At 30.6% G+C, this 17,793-nt stretch overlaps 2 protein-coding genes and 1 long non-coding RNA gene across 6 annotated transcripts; 1 reads left to right on the forward strand and 2 right to left on the reverse strand.

Moving 5' to 3' along the window:
* Positions 1-1,515: 1,515 nt before the first annotated feature.
* Positions 1,516-4,970, reverse strand: LOC9313953 (probable purple acid phosphatase 20). 2 transcript variants are annotated; one of them, XM_002877839.2, is made up of 7 exons: positions 4,649-4,966; positions 3,457-3,754; positions 3,071-3,314; positions 2,521-2,851; positions 2,344-2,432; positions 2,083-2,255; positions 1,516-1,848 (listed from the first exon to the last, which is right to left on the reverse strand). In XM_002877839.2, exons 1-7 carry the CDS (start codon positions 4,784-4,786, stop codon positions 1,784-1,786), a joined length of 1,338 nt encoding a protein of 445 aa, XP_002877885.2. In that variant the 5' UTR covers positions 4,787-4,966; the 3' UTR covers positions 1,516-1,783. The 2 variants fall into 2 exon arrangements, with proteins under 2 accessions (XP_002877885.2, XP_020879731.1); XM_021024072.1 differs by lacking the exons at positions 1,516-1,848; positions 2,083-2,255 and having other exon boundaries at positions 2,360-2,430; positions 2,517-2,851; positions 4,649-4,970.
* Positions 4,971-9,665: 4,695 nt separating this feature from the next.
* LOC110228093 lies at positions 9,666-12,022 on the forward strand. Of its 3 annotated transcripts, none has more exons than XR_002331705.1 (4): positions 9,667-9,746; positions 10,165-10,992; positions 11,081-11,202; positions 11,328-11,817. It is a non-coding gene; the product is annotated as an uncharacterized LOC110228093 (long non-coding RNA). The 3 variants fall into 3 exon arrangements; XR_002331706.1 differs by adding an exon at positions 11,856-12,022 and having other exon boundaries at positions 9,672-9,746; positions 10,165-11,202; positions 11,328-11,769; XR_002331704.1 differs by having other exon boundaries at positions 9,666-9,746; positions 10,165-11,202.
* A 4,522-nt stretch (positions 12,023-16,544) lies between these two features.
* On the reverse strand, positions 16,545-17,237 carry LOC9313955. Its single transcript, XM_002877841.2, has one exon. It carries the CDS (start codon positions 17,041-17,043, stop codon positions 16,714-16,716), a length of 330 nt encoding a protein of 109 aa, XP_002877887.1. The 5' UTR covers positions 17,044-17,237; the 3' UTR covers positions 16,545-16,713.
* Positions 17,238-17,793: the final 556 nt, after the last annotated feature.

Here is a 17,793-nt window from a genome sequence, read left to right on the forward strand (position 1 = left end):
TCCAAATATTAGATAATGATATATTTAAGTCAGATAATATAAAAAAACAAAAAAAAAACTCAGAAGTCGATTCTCTTCAACGACGCCCGGCTCTCTCACCACTGTTATAGATATTTTGTTTTTTTTTGTTATAGATATTTTGTTTTAATTTTTTTTATTTAGTTAAGATTTAGATAATGATTAGTATTTTCTTAATTTGTTTTAAATTAAGAAAATAATTATATATTAAAGTATATAGGTACGAAAAAACTAAATTGAAATAAATTTATAAATTTTAAATATATAATAAAATATTAACTAGATTTATGGTTATTTAAATACAATATATTTCTTTCATAGTAATTACAAATATAATTATATAGCTTAAATTAAATCGTTTGAATTATTAAATTATTATTTGAAAATTATAGTCAAATAATAATTATCTAATTTTTTAAAAAAAAATCAGTAGTTCAAAAAGTCACAATGTAAAATATCAATGACCCAAAATATAAATCGACTGTTATTATATAAGTTGATAGAAAAAAAAATTAAGTCGATTAAAATAAAATTGAGAATATAAGTTGACAGTTCAAAAAGTCTACTTTATTAATAAATCAACGTAAAATATAATAAATCTTCCAAGAATAAATAAGTCAACGAAAGAAATTATAAAATCAACAATAATAATAAATAAGTCAACAGTTTAAAAAGTCGTCTATGTAAAAAACCAATCAACAAAAAATATAAGTCGACTGTTTTAAAAGAAATCGATAAAAAATAAATTTAGTCGACGGAAATAAAATATAAGTCGTCAGTTAAAAAAATCGACCTTATTAATAAGTCAACGTAAAATGAAGTAAGTCTATCATGAATAAACAAGTCGACATAAAAAAATTATAAACCGACGAACAAAAATATTAAGTCAATAGTTAAAAAAAATCGACTATGTTATAAATCAATGAGCAAAAATTTAAGTCGACTGTTTTAAAAAAAAATCGAAGATGCAAAAAATTAAGTTAACAGAAGTAAAAAATAAGTCGTTAATTAAAAAAGTCTATTTTATTAATAAATCAACATAAAATGAAATAAGTCTACAGAAAAATATGAAGGAAAAATATAAATTATTATTTTATTTATTATAAATTATATAATATAAATTACTTCTTTTTTTAATAAATTATGAATATAAATAATATTATCAACAATATTTTTTTTTATTCAAAATTTTAGATTAAGATTAAAGTAACCATTGTAAATATTTTTTAAAATATTTTTTCATTATATTTTATTATTAAAAAATTAATTACGTTTTTTAATTAAAATTTTAAATTATATCGATTTAATTTTTATAATTTAAAATTAATATTTAAATAATACTTAAACTATTGTAAAGGGTATTATGGTCAATTTTTAACCAAAAAAAAAGTAGTTTTCAAATTACTATAAAATTGGGTGTAATTTTAAAATTTCTTATTATATTTAGTATATTTCTAAAAATTCCCCTTTAATTTATCGGGGTCTCCTTCATAAGGTTTAAAGTGCGTTCATATTAGACTGCATGCAAACATTATCATTGCACATCTTAACCTTTTAAACGTAAATCTTAAATATATTAATAAAAAAATTCCGGGGAAGAGCTTGAACAAAGGAATATAGTCCATTTATTATAGATATATACATACATATAATATGGTTAATTAGATCCACTATTACAGTTGTTTGTCAATTAAAAAAAAAAAATTAATGGAACTACTACTGAAGTAATTGTCATCTAAATATGGATAAATATCGACGGCGACGCTCACGATTCAACAAGCAAATCCAGTTTGATATGAATTAGCAGTGTGCAAAAAATGTGACAAGGATCTGAAAAGTTGAAAATCAACCAAGAAAATATAACAACTTAAAATATAAATGAGTTATAATCAAAACATTTATGTGTCATGTTTTGATATTTTTGTCAATACTTAGTAATATATATAAGTACTCTAGTATCTTCGATTCTACATCGACATTTAACATAATAACATATATAATCAATGATGAGGCACAAGTCCTAACAACATTCAAGAACACGAACCGAGGCGGTCTAAATCTTACAAGATGAATCGGCTAAGAGACTGGTTAGCCAAACCGAATCCTTTTGTACCGACACTTCATCGTCGTTCCTCTGCCATTCCCAATGTGCATGAGTAGCATTCTCGACCACCAATTGACCATGCCCGAAATTTGCTTCTCTAAACATTGATATTTCGTGATTTGGATCTTTATACCTACGATTTATAAAACATCATCAAAAACATTAACTTTTAATTAATTTCACAAGACTTCTAAAGAAAACTCATTTAACTAAGATCTTACTTTCTAGCAAGGCCTTCTAGATTGCCACCATCTCCGATGTTAATATAAACCGGACCACATTTGTCGAACTTATCTTGGTACACTCGACTCTGTCAAATAAATCCACAAATTAGTTCTATATATATCCAAAATAAATAATTCTTTAAAAAATAAGAAAATGAAACCCTTCGGACTTACAAAACGCTCGTAAGCGTGGACGTGACCGGCAAATACCAAATCGACGCGTGCTTTATAAAGAAGAGTTTCCATGGATTCTTTCATCTTCACACTCTCTTTCTCTCCTTGGTGGGCTTCGTTGGAGTTGTACCAAGGCGCATGCACCACAGCCACAACCCACGGTGTGGTCTTACGGTCGATTTTTTTGAGATTATTTTCCAACCATTGGTACTGCTCCGAGCCAGGCTCGAAATCTGTGTATGACCCCAACATAATAATGTGGACTCCATAAACGTTGAAGGAATAGTACAAATTTGAGGTCGAGCCACTCTCTTCAAATGGCATGCGCCACCTGTCATGTGTATACAACAATATCCAAAATTAGCATAACAATAACCCCCTTTTTCATCAACTCAATTTATAACCAAATGTAATAACAAAGTTCCTTTAGTAATAAAAAGTAACACCATAATGAAATTGATAAAACCAAAATTATTACAATAAATAAGGTTTGGCAAGCTTAAAAAGAAAGTAGGTTTGGTTGTTGCCTAGATGAATCGAAATAACTTACCTCTGGTTATAGGCGGTGAAGGTGTGATGGTGTAAGATAGGTATTTTCTCGAGCTCGTGGTTGCCATGAGTGACCATCCAAGGTCTTTTGCTCGCAAGTGGCTGCACCAAGCGACCAAAAGTGTCCCACAACGGTTGGTACGAGTTAGCGTATGACAGATCACCAGGCAAGATGAAAACATCATGATCCCATTTTGATACATGTTCCAATGTTGATTTAGTCCATTCAGATGTCCCAAGGTCACCTTCATTTTTGAACAAATTGTTCAAGATTATCAACAAAATAACAAATAAAGCTACAAGACCATGATGACATAAATCTGTACTTAGTTAAAAATGACAATCTAAAGAGTTTATATGTAGAAAGAGGAAACATGGAATGTGTACCGGACACGGCAAATTTGATTGGGAATTTGGAGGGAGGAGTCCTGAAGCTGAACTCTTGAGTTGAATTTGGGCCTCCACATTTGTAATAGTAAACAGTATTAGGCTTTAATGGGCCTATAACCACATCATTAATTTGGCCCGATCGGTAAATCAACAAGTAGTGGTATGTCGACGACGTTCCATTAGCCGAGCCTTCGTATTTTCCGGAGACTGTGCCATATACAACAGACGGCATGATTGAGCCTTGCGTAATCCATGATATTCTCATTTTGTCCGGCCCAACCAGAGATATATGCACCTGAATTTAAACGTCACAAATTCATAAGTAACTTGAAAAACAAATTAATAAAAGAAAAAAGACAAAGCGTACAAGCAAAACAGATGAGTGACGAAAGATCTAACGGAAAGAAGACAAAGTGGGTGAATTTTACACGTGCTGATATGGAAATTAGGAAATAAGTCACATGTCACACACACGTTGCGAATCTCTGAATTATTTGCAACTTAAACTGTTTTTGACTACTGTGGAAACGAAAATTTATCAAACTTAGGAAAAATCTTTTATTTTAAAATTTTAAGGATTCTGAATAGATTCTCTAGAGACTAGATGGGATGTTTCCTTAAACAGTTATCATTAACTATCTATCTCAAATTTTGAAAATGCTAATACAATTTTTTTTTTTATGTATATATACTATAGTTTGAAAATGTCCTCATAATGTCTCCATTCAACGTTTCGTAATTAATAAAAGTGCGAGTACAGTGTCGTTTCAAACAACATGTATAATACAGTGTATACATAGGTCCTAGGTGTAGATTGTAAAATCACCCCTAATTATGGCAATGCTTCCTTAACGTAACTTAGTACACGAGAAAGAATTTTAACGGATCATTTAACAATTTTTTGATTTGTTAAATTTTTACCATCAAAAATTTTTAAGAGACAAAAGTACTGAATCGAATAAGCCGAGGAGGCGAAGAAGATCCTAGTTTTTCTTAATATTCGTAATACTATGGGAAAACTTAAATCTCCTGCTTATGTTTGAAAACTAACACATATCAATTGTGTGAAAGACAGAAAATCTTGAGACTTGCCGTGTCAAAATTCTACTCAAAAGGATTTATATAAATGATACAGAATCCAATATCTATAATATATAACCCAAAATATAGATTTTAATGTAAATATTACCTGATCGGGGGACGTAGGATCATCTTCGTTAGACGGATGGATCACTAAATTTTTCCGAGTACCCGGCCGATCATAAGACAACACATTTCCGGCCAAAACAATAAGCAATATGGCCACTAAACCCAAAACCTTCACCATTCTGGCGATGGAGAGAGAGGGAGAGAAAAAGGAGATGCAGAAAAAGAATGAAGGGACATGGTGTTATATAGTAAATCCTTCCCCTTTCTTTTTGTTTTCGTTTTGGAAACTTGTAAAATTGGAAAATGTATTTGACCAAAAATTAACTAATTATTTGGTACTTTTCCATTAACTCATCAATTAAAAAAAAAAAAAAATCTGTGCTAGCAATTGCAAATAACGCGAAGGTGGCATGTTCAAAACCTGCATGGAAATAATTATGTTTCTTTTTTTTTTTTTTTGTTAAAATAATAATTATGTATCTTAGTATATTCGAGAGCGGCATATTTAAAATGTTTTACACTGGCAAAAAATATTGATCTTTATATACCATATATAAAAGTTATGTGTTCTAAAACGAAAGTTATGAGATATGTGCTTTGCTAGATTATCTAGTAAAACAATGTCTTGCCTTCTATAACAAATTATTTTCTTAAAGACATTTAGATTGACTTTGTCAAAAAATGATTCTAAGAGTAATAAATATAGATCCAAAATTTAGTATATACTATTTTTGTTCCTAATAGATTGATGTTTTAAGTTTTTAACTTGTTTCTAAAAAATTATTTTTTAGATTAAAAAACTGAAATAATTTTTTTACTTTATGCTTTTTGCTACATGTCATGGTAATTATGGGTTTATACTTTTTCTTTCAACATAAAGTAATTTTAATTTAATTAATAAAACAATATTATTTTTAATATGTGTGAGAAATCTAAAACATCAATCTATTAGGAATAGAGAGAGTACTATATAGTGATAAAATGTAGATGCAAACATGGTCCATTGTAAATTCAATAACTTTAAATAAAAATATCTATTAAAATCATGCAAATGAAATTAATATAGATCAAGACTAAGAGAATTAAGTAATATATACTAAGATTTTAAATAGTCATATACAAGCAAATCATTTAATAAAGAAATATTTAAAATTAGTTGAATAATGACTAACATTAAAATTTACAAAGCACCAGATTTTATGCTTGTAAGTTATCTATTAAAATCAATTTTCTTCATTATCTAATAGTATATAATATATAATTTTACAAAATGATTAAATTAGGAAAACATGTAGATAAATTTAAAAAAAAAACACAATATTTTATGTTTGTTATTTTTCTTAGTTGAAAAAAAATTAAAGTTCTTACTGGAATATATATATATATATATATGAGAAATTGTTAAAAATGCCCCTTTTTCAATACCCCTTTTCAAAAATACCCCCTTTGAGAGTCCATTTTTAAGTTTGCCCTCTTTTAATTTTTAATGACCATTTTACCCTTATTTGAAACAAAATTAGGTCCACAAAATACAAAATATTTTTTGGCGGGAAAAGTGATCCCGCAATTTTCCCGCCAAAACCCTTGTAAAAACCTTTAAAAAACCTTGTAAAATTTTCCCGTAAAAATTTTTCCCGCCAAAAAATTTTCCCGCCAAAAAATTTTTTTTGCGGGAAAAGTGATTCCGCAATTTGTTTTGCGAAATTTTTTTGGCGGGAAAATTTTGGCGGGAAAAATTTACAAGGTATTTTAAAGTGTTTTTTACAAGTTATATACAAGTGTTTTGTAAGGTTTTACTATGTATTTTAAAAGGTTTTGCAAGGTACTTTTAAGGTTTCATTATGAATTCAAGGGTGGTTTATCCTTATCTTACCCTTGTAAAACCTTATAACTTGTTTAAACCTTATAAAATAGCTTGTAAAATCCTATAATATCTTATAAATACCTTGTAAATACGTTGTAAAACCTTTTAAAATACATTGTAAAACCTTATAAATACCTTGTAAAAAACCTTTAAAATACCTTGTAAATTTTTGGCGGGAAAATTTTTCCCGCCAAAAATTTAACGCCAAAAAAATTGCGGAATCACTTTTCCCGCAAAAAAAATTTTTTGGCGGGAAAATTTTTTGGCGGGAAAAAATTTTACGGGAAAATTTTACAAGGTATTTTAAAGGTTTTACAAATTTTTACAAGTGTTTTGGCGGGAAAAATTGGGGGATCACTTTTCCCGCCAAAAAATATTTTGTATTTTGTGGACCTAATTTTGTTATATTTCCTTATATATTTATGATATCTTTTATTAAAAGAAGGGTAATTTAGTCATTTTGTACATAAAAGGGGTATTTTTAAAAATGAACATACAAAGGGGGCATTTTTGAAAAGGGGTATTGAAAAAGGGGCATTTTTGTGAGTCTCCCTCTTTGATTTTTGAAATGGAGCTAAGAGAAATTTTTATAAAACATAGGGAAATTCACATTCGGAACAAATGAAAAATATTTTTTAAAAAAACAAGATATAATAAACGGTGATTAACAATCTTGTCAACATATAAATTCAAGAACTAATTTTGATGTGCAAGATCGATTAGAAATCGCAAACACATACTTAAAATTGCATGAGATCTATAATAACAATATTTGAGAAGTGTTTTTGCTGACGTGTCGGACTCTCGGCTCTTGTTGAGCCCTTAATTTTGCGTAATTACTTAAATACCTTCTATTAAATTAATTCGAATATTAATTAAAATTAAAAAATTAACTGACCCTAAAATATAAAAATTCGATATATTTTACATTTAAAAAAATAGTAATATTCTTAAACACGAAAATATGAAAAAAATAAATAAATTTGGATCAAATGTAGTTTACATACCTTTTTTATGACGGTTTATCGTTCGACCAAGAACATCCAATGATTAATCTCCACCAATCTAATCATGGTCGTGAGTCACATACAATTACGTCGGAGAAAGGATTGGTCGTGTCTTCTTATTTTCTCTTCCTTTTCCGTGTTTTTTTTTTCCTTTTTGGTTCTTTTTTTTTTTCAACAAAAGATGTGTCTCATAATTAATCGTTTAATTATATTTTTGATATATTAATGGTAAATTTATGTTGTGATAATTACGAGCCAATTGTTTTTAAAAGTAAAATTTACTTTTCTAAAATATATAGATATTGCCGATAATATCAAAACAACTATCATATATTCTTTAAATTCACAAATCTGATAAAATAAAAGAAACTTTCTTTTATCTTTTATACCGATAATGATGGTGTATCTAAATAAATGTCAAATATAATTGTAAATCTAAAAAAAATTATGTTATTGTTCCATTATTTAACAAATAAAATAAGGAATATTTTTTTATAATTAATATCCATAGTAGTTATTAATTGTTTTTAGGAATATTAATTGTTTTGATAAAGATTTGATCTAACACAATATATAAATCTTCATTTCTTGTTGTTGTAATTATCTTCAAAAATTAAAAAAATTAGATCGTACACCGCCTTTCAGTTTAATATAAATACCTTCTCTAGGTTTCACTTTCAAATCATAACTAACCCCATTTTTTTTGTTTTTTTTTTTTTTGCGTTTTATTTTATTTGGCTTTACACATATGAATTCATGGTGTTTATGTATTGTTATAGGTTACGGATGCAACGTCGTTAAATAATTCCAGGACAATTAAATTGTTGATTCAATCGAACATATGGTGAGCTTTTCACTTTAGTACTTTCATGTTTAATATTTAAATTATGCTTGGTGTATTGAGAAATCTATAAGCTTTCCCATAATATTTTGCGAGCAGCTTAGATTTCATATTCTTCACTAAAAAAAAAAGAAGCTTTGATTTTGTATTTACCATATTCTTCACTAAAAAAAAAGAAGCTTTGATTTTGTATTTACATAATTTGATATCAGTTTGATTATTGGTTCCATCATGATGCAAATTACGGCCTCTCAACAACCCCAATAGACTATAATCGTTGGGAACTCTTCTTTTTCTCTTGCTTCTCTCTGATTATCTTTCACCAGGAGTCTCAATTAACAATATTTGAGAAGTGTTTTTGCTGACGTGTCGGACTCTCGGCTCTTGTTGAGCCCTTAATTTTGCGTAATTACTTAAATACTTTCTATTAAATTAATTCAAATATTAATTAAAATTAAAAAATTAACTGACCCTAAAATATAAAAATTCGATATATTTTACATTTAAAAAAATAGTAATATTCTTAAACACGAAAAAATGAAAAAAATAAATAAATTTGGATCAAATGTAGTTTACATACCTTTTTTATGACGGTTTATCGTTCGACCAAGAACATCCAATGATTAATCTCCACCAATCTAATCATGGTCGTGAGTCACATACAATTACGTCGGAGAAAGGATTGGTCGTGTCTTCTTATTTTCTCTTCCTTTTCCGTGTTTTTTTTTTTTCCTTTTTGGTTCTTTTTTTTTTCAACAAAAAATGTGTCTCATAATTAATCGTTTAATTATATTTTTGATATATTAATGGTAAATTTATGTTGTGATAATTACGAGCCAATTGTTTTTAAAAGTAAAATTTACTTTTCTAAAATATTTAGATATTGCCGATAATATCAAAACAACTATCATATATTCTTTAAATTCACAAATCTGATAAAATAAAAGAAACTTTCTTTTATATTTTATACCGATAATGATGGTGTATCTAAATAAATGTCAAATATAATTGTAAATCTAAAAAAAATTATGTTATTGTTCCATTTTTTAACAAATAAAATAAGGAATATTTTTATATAATTAATATCCATAGTAGTTATTAATTGTTTTTAGGAATATTAATTGTTTTGATAAAGATTTGATCTAACACAATATATAAATCTTCATTTCTTGTTGTTGTAATTATCTTCAAAAATTAAAAAAATTAGATCGTACACCGCCTTTTAGTTTAATATAAATACCTTCTCTAGGTTTCACTTTCAAATCATAACTAACCCCATTTTTTTTGCTTTTTTTTTTTTTTGCGTTTTATTTTATTTGGCTTTACACATATGAATTCATGGTGTTTATGTATTGTTATAGGTTACGGATGCAACGTCGTTAAAAAATTCCAGGACAATTAAATTGTTGATTCAATCGAACATATGGTGAGTTTTTCACTTTAGTACTTTCATGTTTAATATTTAAATTATGCTTGGTGTATTGAGAAATCTATAAGCTTTCCCATAATATTTTGCGAGCAGCTTAGATTTCATATTCTTCACTAAAAAAAAAAAGAAGCTTTGATTTTGTATTTACCATATTCTTCACTAAAAAAAAAAGAAGCTTCGATTTTGTATTTACATAATTTGATATCAGTTTGATTATTGGTTCCATCATGATGCAAATTACGGCCTCTCAACAACCCCAATAGACTATAATCGTTGGGAACTCTTCTTTTTCTCTTGCTTCTCTCTGATTATCTTTCACCAGGAGTCTCAATTATTATTATTTCTTTGTATTGATGCGATCAGAAGTTTTATCTCTTTTTTTAAATAATGATCTCTTTATGGATTTTTTATTTAGGTATGAACATGGTTTGTTTCACGGGGTGTTTCGGTGTCTTGCCTTGAATCAAGGCATGTAAAAACGTAAAGCTTGCTTTTATCTATCTTTTTTTATTGTCACGTCTTTATCCATCTATGTAACGCTTAATCATCAATTATTATATTAAACTTCAATAAAGGCTGGTGTACCAAATTCATGGTTTGTTTTATCTGATTAGTGTACCAAATTCAATTGGAACTATATCAGATCCATGAAATTATTGATTATTGATACATGCAGGTTATGTGTGATCCTTATACACCAGCTGGTGTTCCAATTCCAACCAACAAGAGGCACAACGCTGCTAAAATTTTCAGACACCAATCGTTGCCTCCGAGGAGCCTTGGTATGCTCATCTTCTTGTTTTTTGGCTATACATATTATTTTCGTTACTATAAATTCTAATAGTGTTTGTTTTTTTTAAACGATTGTATGTTTTGGATGAATGAAAGCAACCACGATGCATTAAGAAGATTCAAGTGATGTTTCAATTGATCTTTTATCTTTAATTTATCGATTTTCTAATTTTACAAAAATGTTCTCACCGAGTAGAATATACTTTTGAGTTTTGAGTTAAATCTTTCACAGTCTGTTGTGGATTAGCAACGTTTCAAGCCATATTAACTATTGTGTTGTGGCAGTTCGAAAGATTCATATAAATTGGACTATTGCTACAAAAAAAACAGAATCACAGGTTTAATTCTATCAAAGGAGATAAAGCCTCTTATCTCTACTGTCTTTGAGGGTAAAGATGCTAATGTCATCGCCCACGGAGCAAGAAATTGCGGAAAAACATATCTCATACATGTATTGAAAGCAATCCCATTAAGGTATTGATTATCAGACATGATACTATAGATGAAAAATGCTAATTATTGTATCGCATGGTTTGTAGGGAAATGATTATGCTCTGACGCTCAAAGGAAACAGACACCTTTGACTGTGTCTGCTACTTCTAGAAAACAGACAGTGCTAAGGGGAAATGTGACAGAGAGAAAAGACTAAAATCAAAGCAAGGTAAATCTTTCAGAAACAACTTTGTATCAACTCTAAGCCTCAATATCCATGATATACCTGCATCTGCTCTGTTGTTCAGTTTTAGAACATCAAATAATGATGATTTTTTTTCTCAATGTTTGAAGGAAACTGTTCCGCGAAGCAAACGATTCAGTGAAATGTAAAAATAGCATGTTGGAAAATTTAATTAATACGTCATGAAGTGGAATAATCTAGATTCTTCCTTTACAAAGAGGTAAAACAGAGGGTATAGAAACAGAGACTAAGAGACCAAGAGTCTTAATTAAGGAGGTTTGGTATACCACTTAACCCTAATCAATCCACTACTTACTTGATAAAGACATATTCTCATCATGTATATTTGATTAGATTAGCTAGGCTCGTAATATGGGACAAAACCCCGAAGATGAGCAAGAAATGCTTTGAAAGATTTTATCGTAGCATGAGTGTCATATCTGCACCCTTCAGTGCTCCCTTGTAAAATCAAAGTATCTGAGTATAGATACTTAATAGGTTTAAGTGTTCTTCGATCTTGGACGATATGTTCCAACTTATACTGATACAGAGGTTATACAGATTTTTGGTTTTTCTAATAAAATAAATTGTTTGCTGAAAGATTGCTATACCTTTAACAATTTTATTTTGTTTGTTAGGGTCACGACATACATACTATAATTGATAGAGAGTATTATCGTCATCGTGGATTCAGGTTTTTCCAAGGACGATAGATACATGGCCGGCCCTATAGACATCAACAAGAAACTTTTGCTGTAACCCAAATTTTGTTTCTGAAATTCTTCAACAAAAATTATTTATGAAACGGACCTAATTTTATTTATTTTACTATAATTGGCCCTAAATTTTAAAACCTTTCAAAATAACCAAAAACTTTTTTTGAGTATTTGGCCCTTCAAATCTCAGGGCAGGCCCTGGATGGATAACACTTAGAGATTTTGATTCATGTTATCGGTTTGCTTAGTCATACTTTTTATGATTTTAAAATTCATTGGAATTTATCAATCTTTGTTTCACATATACCTTCCTTGGGTGCGATTGATTACTGCGCATTCGCATCTTTTAGGAAAATTGATACTTAATTTTGAGTATGTTTATTTCCCTGGTCCCATAATATCTTTTGTTTGGATATTTTATTCTTTGCATTGTTATGGTTTGATCTATTAATTTAAATAATTATATTTAATTGGTTGGGTCGTGAGTGTTAGAAATATTGAAGACGGAAAACCAATAATAAAGTGTTGGATCAAGTTTATGTGGAATTAGAAGATGAATTATAAGTTATTAATTTAATCAAAATTAGATTTGTTATAGTTTAATTTGGGTAGTATGCTAAAAACTTAATTTTATAATAAATTTACGTCTATAATGTCGACTACATGGTGGATACTGTTGTAAATTTTTGAGAGAACGGAGTAAACAATGTGATAATATCACCATATTTATCATGAGATTCACTAGAATAGAAGTCACTCGAGGTATTCGAATATTGTTGTTTTTCATGTATATATAATTTCTGAATATTTATTAGCCGATCACGTTTCTATGATATTGTTTCTTATGGTTTTGGCTACTATTGTTTGCAATGGCACCCGAATGATGCTAAAAAATATGTGTGCTGAAAGTTGCAGGAATGCAGAGTTGTTTTGTGCTAAGGATCACAGAAATTTTTATTAGTTACTAAGCTTATCTATTTTTTTTGTTTCCATTTTTCCGAATTATTTTTTTCCTAAACATGTAAATATGATCTAAAATGAAGTTTGAGGCTTTACAAAAGATAAATAATTACACAAAAGCAACCTTGGCAAAAAAAGAGATAAAAACAAGACTACAGTAGAGTAAAGAAAGATTTGGAAATAGATAACGAATCCAAATAAGCATAAGCTTTGTTCATCTCGAAGTGATGATGTTTCGTAGCTCCACTCCACCATCTTGAAAATGATTTGAGCAGCAAGCCGCAAGGAGTTATGGAGAATGTTATTACGCTGTCGCCAGAACTTATAAACCACCACTTGAGATGCTACTTTTCTAAGCAAAGAAGGCACATGACTGGAAGAGCGTCAGGTCCAAGAAAATAGCTCAATCCAAGAGCAAAACAACCTTTGTTGTGGAAAAATCCTAGAGAAAACTAATTCCACACCTGGAAAGAGCTCACAAAGGAGCAGAAGGTGATCATGAGACTTCGTTACAAAAATGCAAAGACGACACTCATCAGATTGAATTTGTCCTCAAGAAGCCAGTCTTTGATGAGTGGGCAATTCTTTAAAAGTGTAAGGAGAGGAAGAGCGTTGGGTCCAATAAAGTAGCTCAACCCAAGAGTATAACAACCTTTGTTGAGGATAAGGCCTAGAGAAAATCAAATTTCCCACCTCAGAAAAGCTCATAGAGGAGCAGGATGTGATCCTGAGACTCCGTAGCAAAAGTGCATAGACAACACTCATCGGATTGAATTTTTCCCTAGGAAACCAGTCTTTAACGACTGGAGAGGATGATTGGAGATTTATTTAAGTGTCTCAATAGAAGAAGAGCGTCAGGTGCCAGAAAGTAGCTCAACCCAAGAGCAAAACAACCTTTGTGGAGGATAAATCCTAGAGAAAACCAAATTCCACACCTTGAAAAAGCTCACAGAGGAACACGAGGTGATCCCGAGACTCCGTTGCAAAAGTGCAAATACAACACTTGCCCCCAAGAAGCCAGTCTTTGATGAGTGGACAATTATTTAAGTGACTCTCGACGGTTCAAGAAAGTAGCTCAAGCCAAGAGCAAAACAACCTTTGTCGAGGACAAGGCCTAGAGAAAACTAAATTACACACCTGGGAAGAGCTCACAGAGGAGCAAGAGGTGATCTCGAGACTCTGTTGCAAAAGTACAAAGACAACACTCATCGGATTGAATTTATCTCCAAGAAGCCAGTCTTTTACGAGTCGGCAATTATTTAAAAGTGTAAGGAGAGGAAGAGCGTTGGGTCCAATAAAGTAGCTCATCCCAAGATTAAAACAACCTTTGTTAAGGATAAGGCCTAGAGAAAATCAAATTTCCCACCTCGAAAGAGCTCACAGAGGAGCATGAGGTGATCCTGAGACTCCGTTGCAAAAGTGCGTAGACAACACTCCTCGAATTGAATTTGTCCCCAGGAAACCAGTCTTTAATGACTGAAGAGGACGATTGGAGCGAGATTTATTTAAGTGTCTCAACAGAAAAAGAGCGTCAGGTGCCAAAAAGTAGCTCAACCCAAGAGCAAAACAACCTTTGTGGAGGATAAATCCTAGAGAAAACCAAATTCCACACCTTGAAAAATCTCACAGAAGAACACGCGGTGATCCCGAGACTCTGTTGCAAAAGTGAAAATACAGCACTTGGCCCCAAGAAGCCAGTCTTTGATGAGTGAGCAATTATTTAAGTGACTCTCGACGATCCATGAAAGTAGCTCAGGCCAAGAGCAAAACAACCTTTGTCGAGGAAAAAACCTATAGAAAACTAAATTTCACACCTGGGAAGAGCTCACAGAGGAGCAAGAGGTGATCTCGGGACTCCGTTACAAAAGTACAAAGACAACACTCATCGGATTAAATTTGTCCCCAAGAAGCCAGTCTTTTACGAGTCGGCAATTATTTAAGTGACTCTAGAGAGAAAGAGTGCCGGATCCAAGAAAGTAGCTTAGTCCAGGAGCACAACAACCTTTGTCGAGGATAAAGCCTAGCGAAAACTAAATTCCACACCTAGGAAGAGCTCACAGAGGAGCATGAGGTGATCCCGAGACTCCGCTGAAAAAGTGCATAGACAACACTCATTTGATTGAATTTGCTCCCAAAAACCCAATCTTTGACGAGTTGACAATTATTTAAGTATCTCATGGGTAGAAGAGTGTCGGTCCAAGAAGTATCTCAGTCCAAAATCAAAACAATCTTTGTCAAGGATAAATCCTAGAGAAAACCAAATTCCATACCTCGAAAGATCTCACAGAGGAGCAGGAGGTGATCCCATACTCTGTTACAAAAGTACAAAAACAACACTCATCAGATTGAATTTGCTCCCAAGAAGCCAGTCATTGACGAGTGGGCAATTATTTAAAATAGTCTGGAGAGGAAGAGCATGATATCAAAATTAACGTAAGAGTTTTGACATCAATATCTTTAGGATAATGGAAGGAGTTTCCAAATGAACATAATCTTTAAACTTCAATGTCTTGTAAAAATTGAAGGATTTTGTAAGTTAACATAATATTGTCGATGTCACATTATTGTCATTGTCACATTATTAAATTCGAAGTCAAGAACTATTGGTACCTTCGAAATTTCTGTTGTTTGTAGTTGTGAGCGTCTCCGGTATCGACTACCGTGGTTTTATGTCAATAAATTTTTCGCTGAGTGGAGGCAATGTATTGATGAAAGTATTTTGTTTTGGTTTTGTTATTTAACATGTATTGTTGGGGTTTGAGACATTGAAACTATATTCCTTTGATAATTAAGGTACACGAAGAGGTACTGCTTCATACAAGTGTTCGCAGATTCTATTCAATCATTCTTGTCATGATGTAACGAGGATGCGAGATATCTTTTCCAACAAGAAGAAAGGACAAATGTCACACATCCAATTTTGATCTTTTGATTATCTTTGGTTGTTGATGAGCAAACCAAGACTACTAAATTTATACTTTCTGGTTCTAATGATTTTAGTTTTCCGTTTTGCATTTTACTATATTCAGAGGATAATAATCACTATTTTCTCGCAATAATATATCAAACGTTATGGCGTTTTACCATAATTTTATATTAATGTCGTTATAAAAATTATACTCTTGACAAAATTAAATCAATAATTGTCTAAAACTTATAACCCTAAATGACTAAATCTGGTTTTAATCAACATACAACCCCGCGCCGGGCGCGGGGACCTCCCCTAGTTATATATATATATATATATATATATAGAAATTAGAGTTTCAAAATCTACGATCAATATTTTATATATCAAGGATAGTACTGAGACCTAAATTACCACACATTTAAAATGACACAGGGTAATTCAAACCAAACAATTTAGAGATATCAACTTATCTTCCATGATGGAGCTATTCGCATATATCTTTCCCGATTTTTGGAATTGTGCAAGAGCAAGACTAATATAAGCTACGTCATATTTTTCCTCTACTCCACCAATTATATATTTTCATTTTTATAACTAATCCTCCAAACATAATTATGCTTTGGGACTATCATCCCTTCTAGATATCAGATATCTTAAAAATCAAAATCAATAGTACTATGATTTTTTTTTTTGGTTTCACTATTAGATTAGGCTTAGCTAGATATATCGCCTAATCCGAGTTTTGCTTCATGTTTTTTTTTTTTGGTTTCCAAACTAATAAGCATATGTTATACTACGTACTACTAATATAATCATTCACGTTCAGAGCGGTTATGTATTATTTCACAATCACACGTACGTAAAAAAAGAAAAACTCATTCATAACAATTTATACATAATCACTTGAGATTAAAAAGAAGGAGTGATTCTAATGAGAAGACCCGGGAATAGATCATCGTGGTCATGTATATGAGGATTCCCTTCAACAATATAAGGATCTCCACACTTCTCACTTATCGTCTGCAACGTCTCTCCTTCTTTCACTTCATAAATCTCATCACATGCTGGCCGTCGATCAGAATATCCGGTGATCATCATCGACGGCTGTTGTTGCTCTACGATCTCCGTGGAACCCTCCTCTGCCACCTGGAAGGAGTTCATCAGCAGCATCATGGCGGCAAACACTGCACAGTACCAAGAGATCTTCTCTGCTACTGCCATGGAAGAACTCTTACCCATTCTGAATTATATTTAGGGATTTTGTTTAAGAGGTGATTATAGGAAAAGGGTTTGTGGATTGAAATATATGTATTAGATGCGTGTATGGATTAAGTTGATTATGAAAGATATCGTTGTTGTTGGAGTTGGTGTGAATATTGGCGGGAGTTGAAACGGTTGATAATTAATGTTGCAGGTTCCTTTTGTGTTAGGTCACTTGTCTTTGAATCCTTTTCCATTCAACTTTTAATTACTAGAAAACAATAACATGTAATATATATGATATTATATTTTAAAAATGTAAGTTATGTGTCAAAATAAAAAAATTATAATGATAGGAGAATGATAAAACATACTGTATATAATTTGCAAAGAGCTGGCAATAATAACAATAAAAGATAAAGAGGATTACAAACCATTTTTCCCTTTTCTAAATACACTCATATATATGTATATCTGTCAAGGTATTTACATTTGAATGATATGAAAATTTACCACACTTCAATATAGTATGTGATTTTTTCCCTATTCGAAATAACAATTTATTAATATACTTTAAGCAAAGATTTCTCATTCTTTCAAGAGAATTTTGGAGAAATAAATATTATTACCCACATAAGTTTTTACTTAATTTTTCCTTCTTTCAAATCAACTATTTTTTATGATCTGAAATTCACTTTTAAATTTGTATGGATCAATAACTCTGAAATTCACTTTAGGTTAATAAAATAATAAATTTGCTAAAGATCACATACGGACCCATGAGGTTCT

The sequence above is a fragment of the Arabidopsis lyrata genome (assembly GCF_000004255.2).
Source record: "Arabidopsis lyrata subsp. lyrata unplaced genomic scaffold ARALYscaffold_5, whole genome shotgun sequence".
In the NCBI taxonomy this organism is placed as follows: domain Eukaryota; kingdom Viridiplantae; phylum Streptophyta; class Magnoliopsida; order Brassicales; family Brassicaceae; genus Arabidopsis; species Arabidopsis lyrata.

Excerpts from the sequence above, each read along its gene's own strand:
- LOC9313955 (XM_002877841.2), bottom strand. The coding sequence starts at position 17,043 with ATGGGTAAGAGTTCTTCCATGGCAGTAGCAGAGAAGATCTCTTGGTAC.
- LOC9313953 (XM_002877839.2), bottom strand. The coding sequence starts at position 4,786 with ATGGTGAAGGTTTTGGGTTTAGTGGCCATATTGCTTATTGTTTTGGCC. Across the intron at positions 3,315-3,456 it reads AATCAAATTTGCCGTGTCCG|GTGACCTTGGGACATCTGAA; the intron begins GTACACATTCCA and ends TCAAAAATGAAG. Across the intron at positions 1,849-2,082 it reads TCTCTTAGCCGATTCATCTT|ATCCTTGTCACATTTTTTGC; the intron begins GTAAGATTTAGA and ends TCAACTTTTCAG.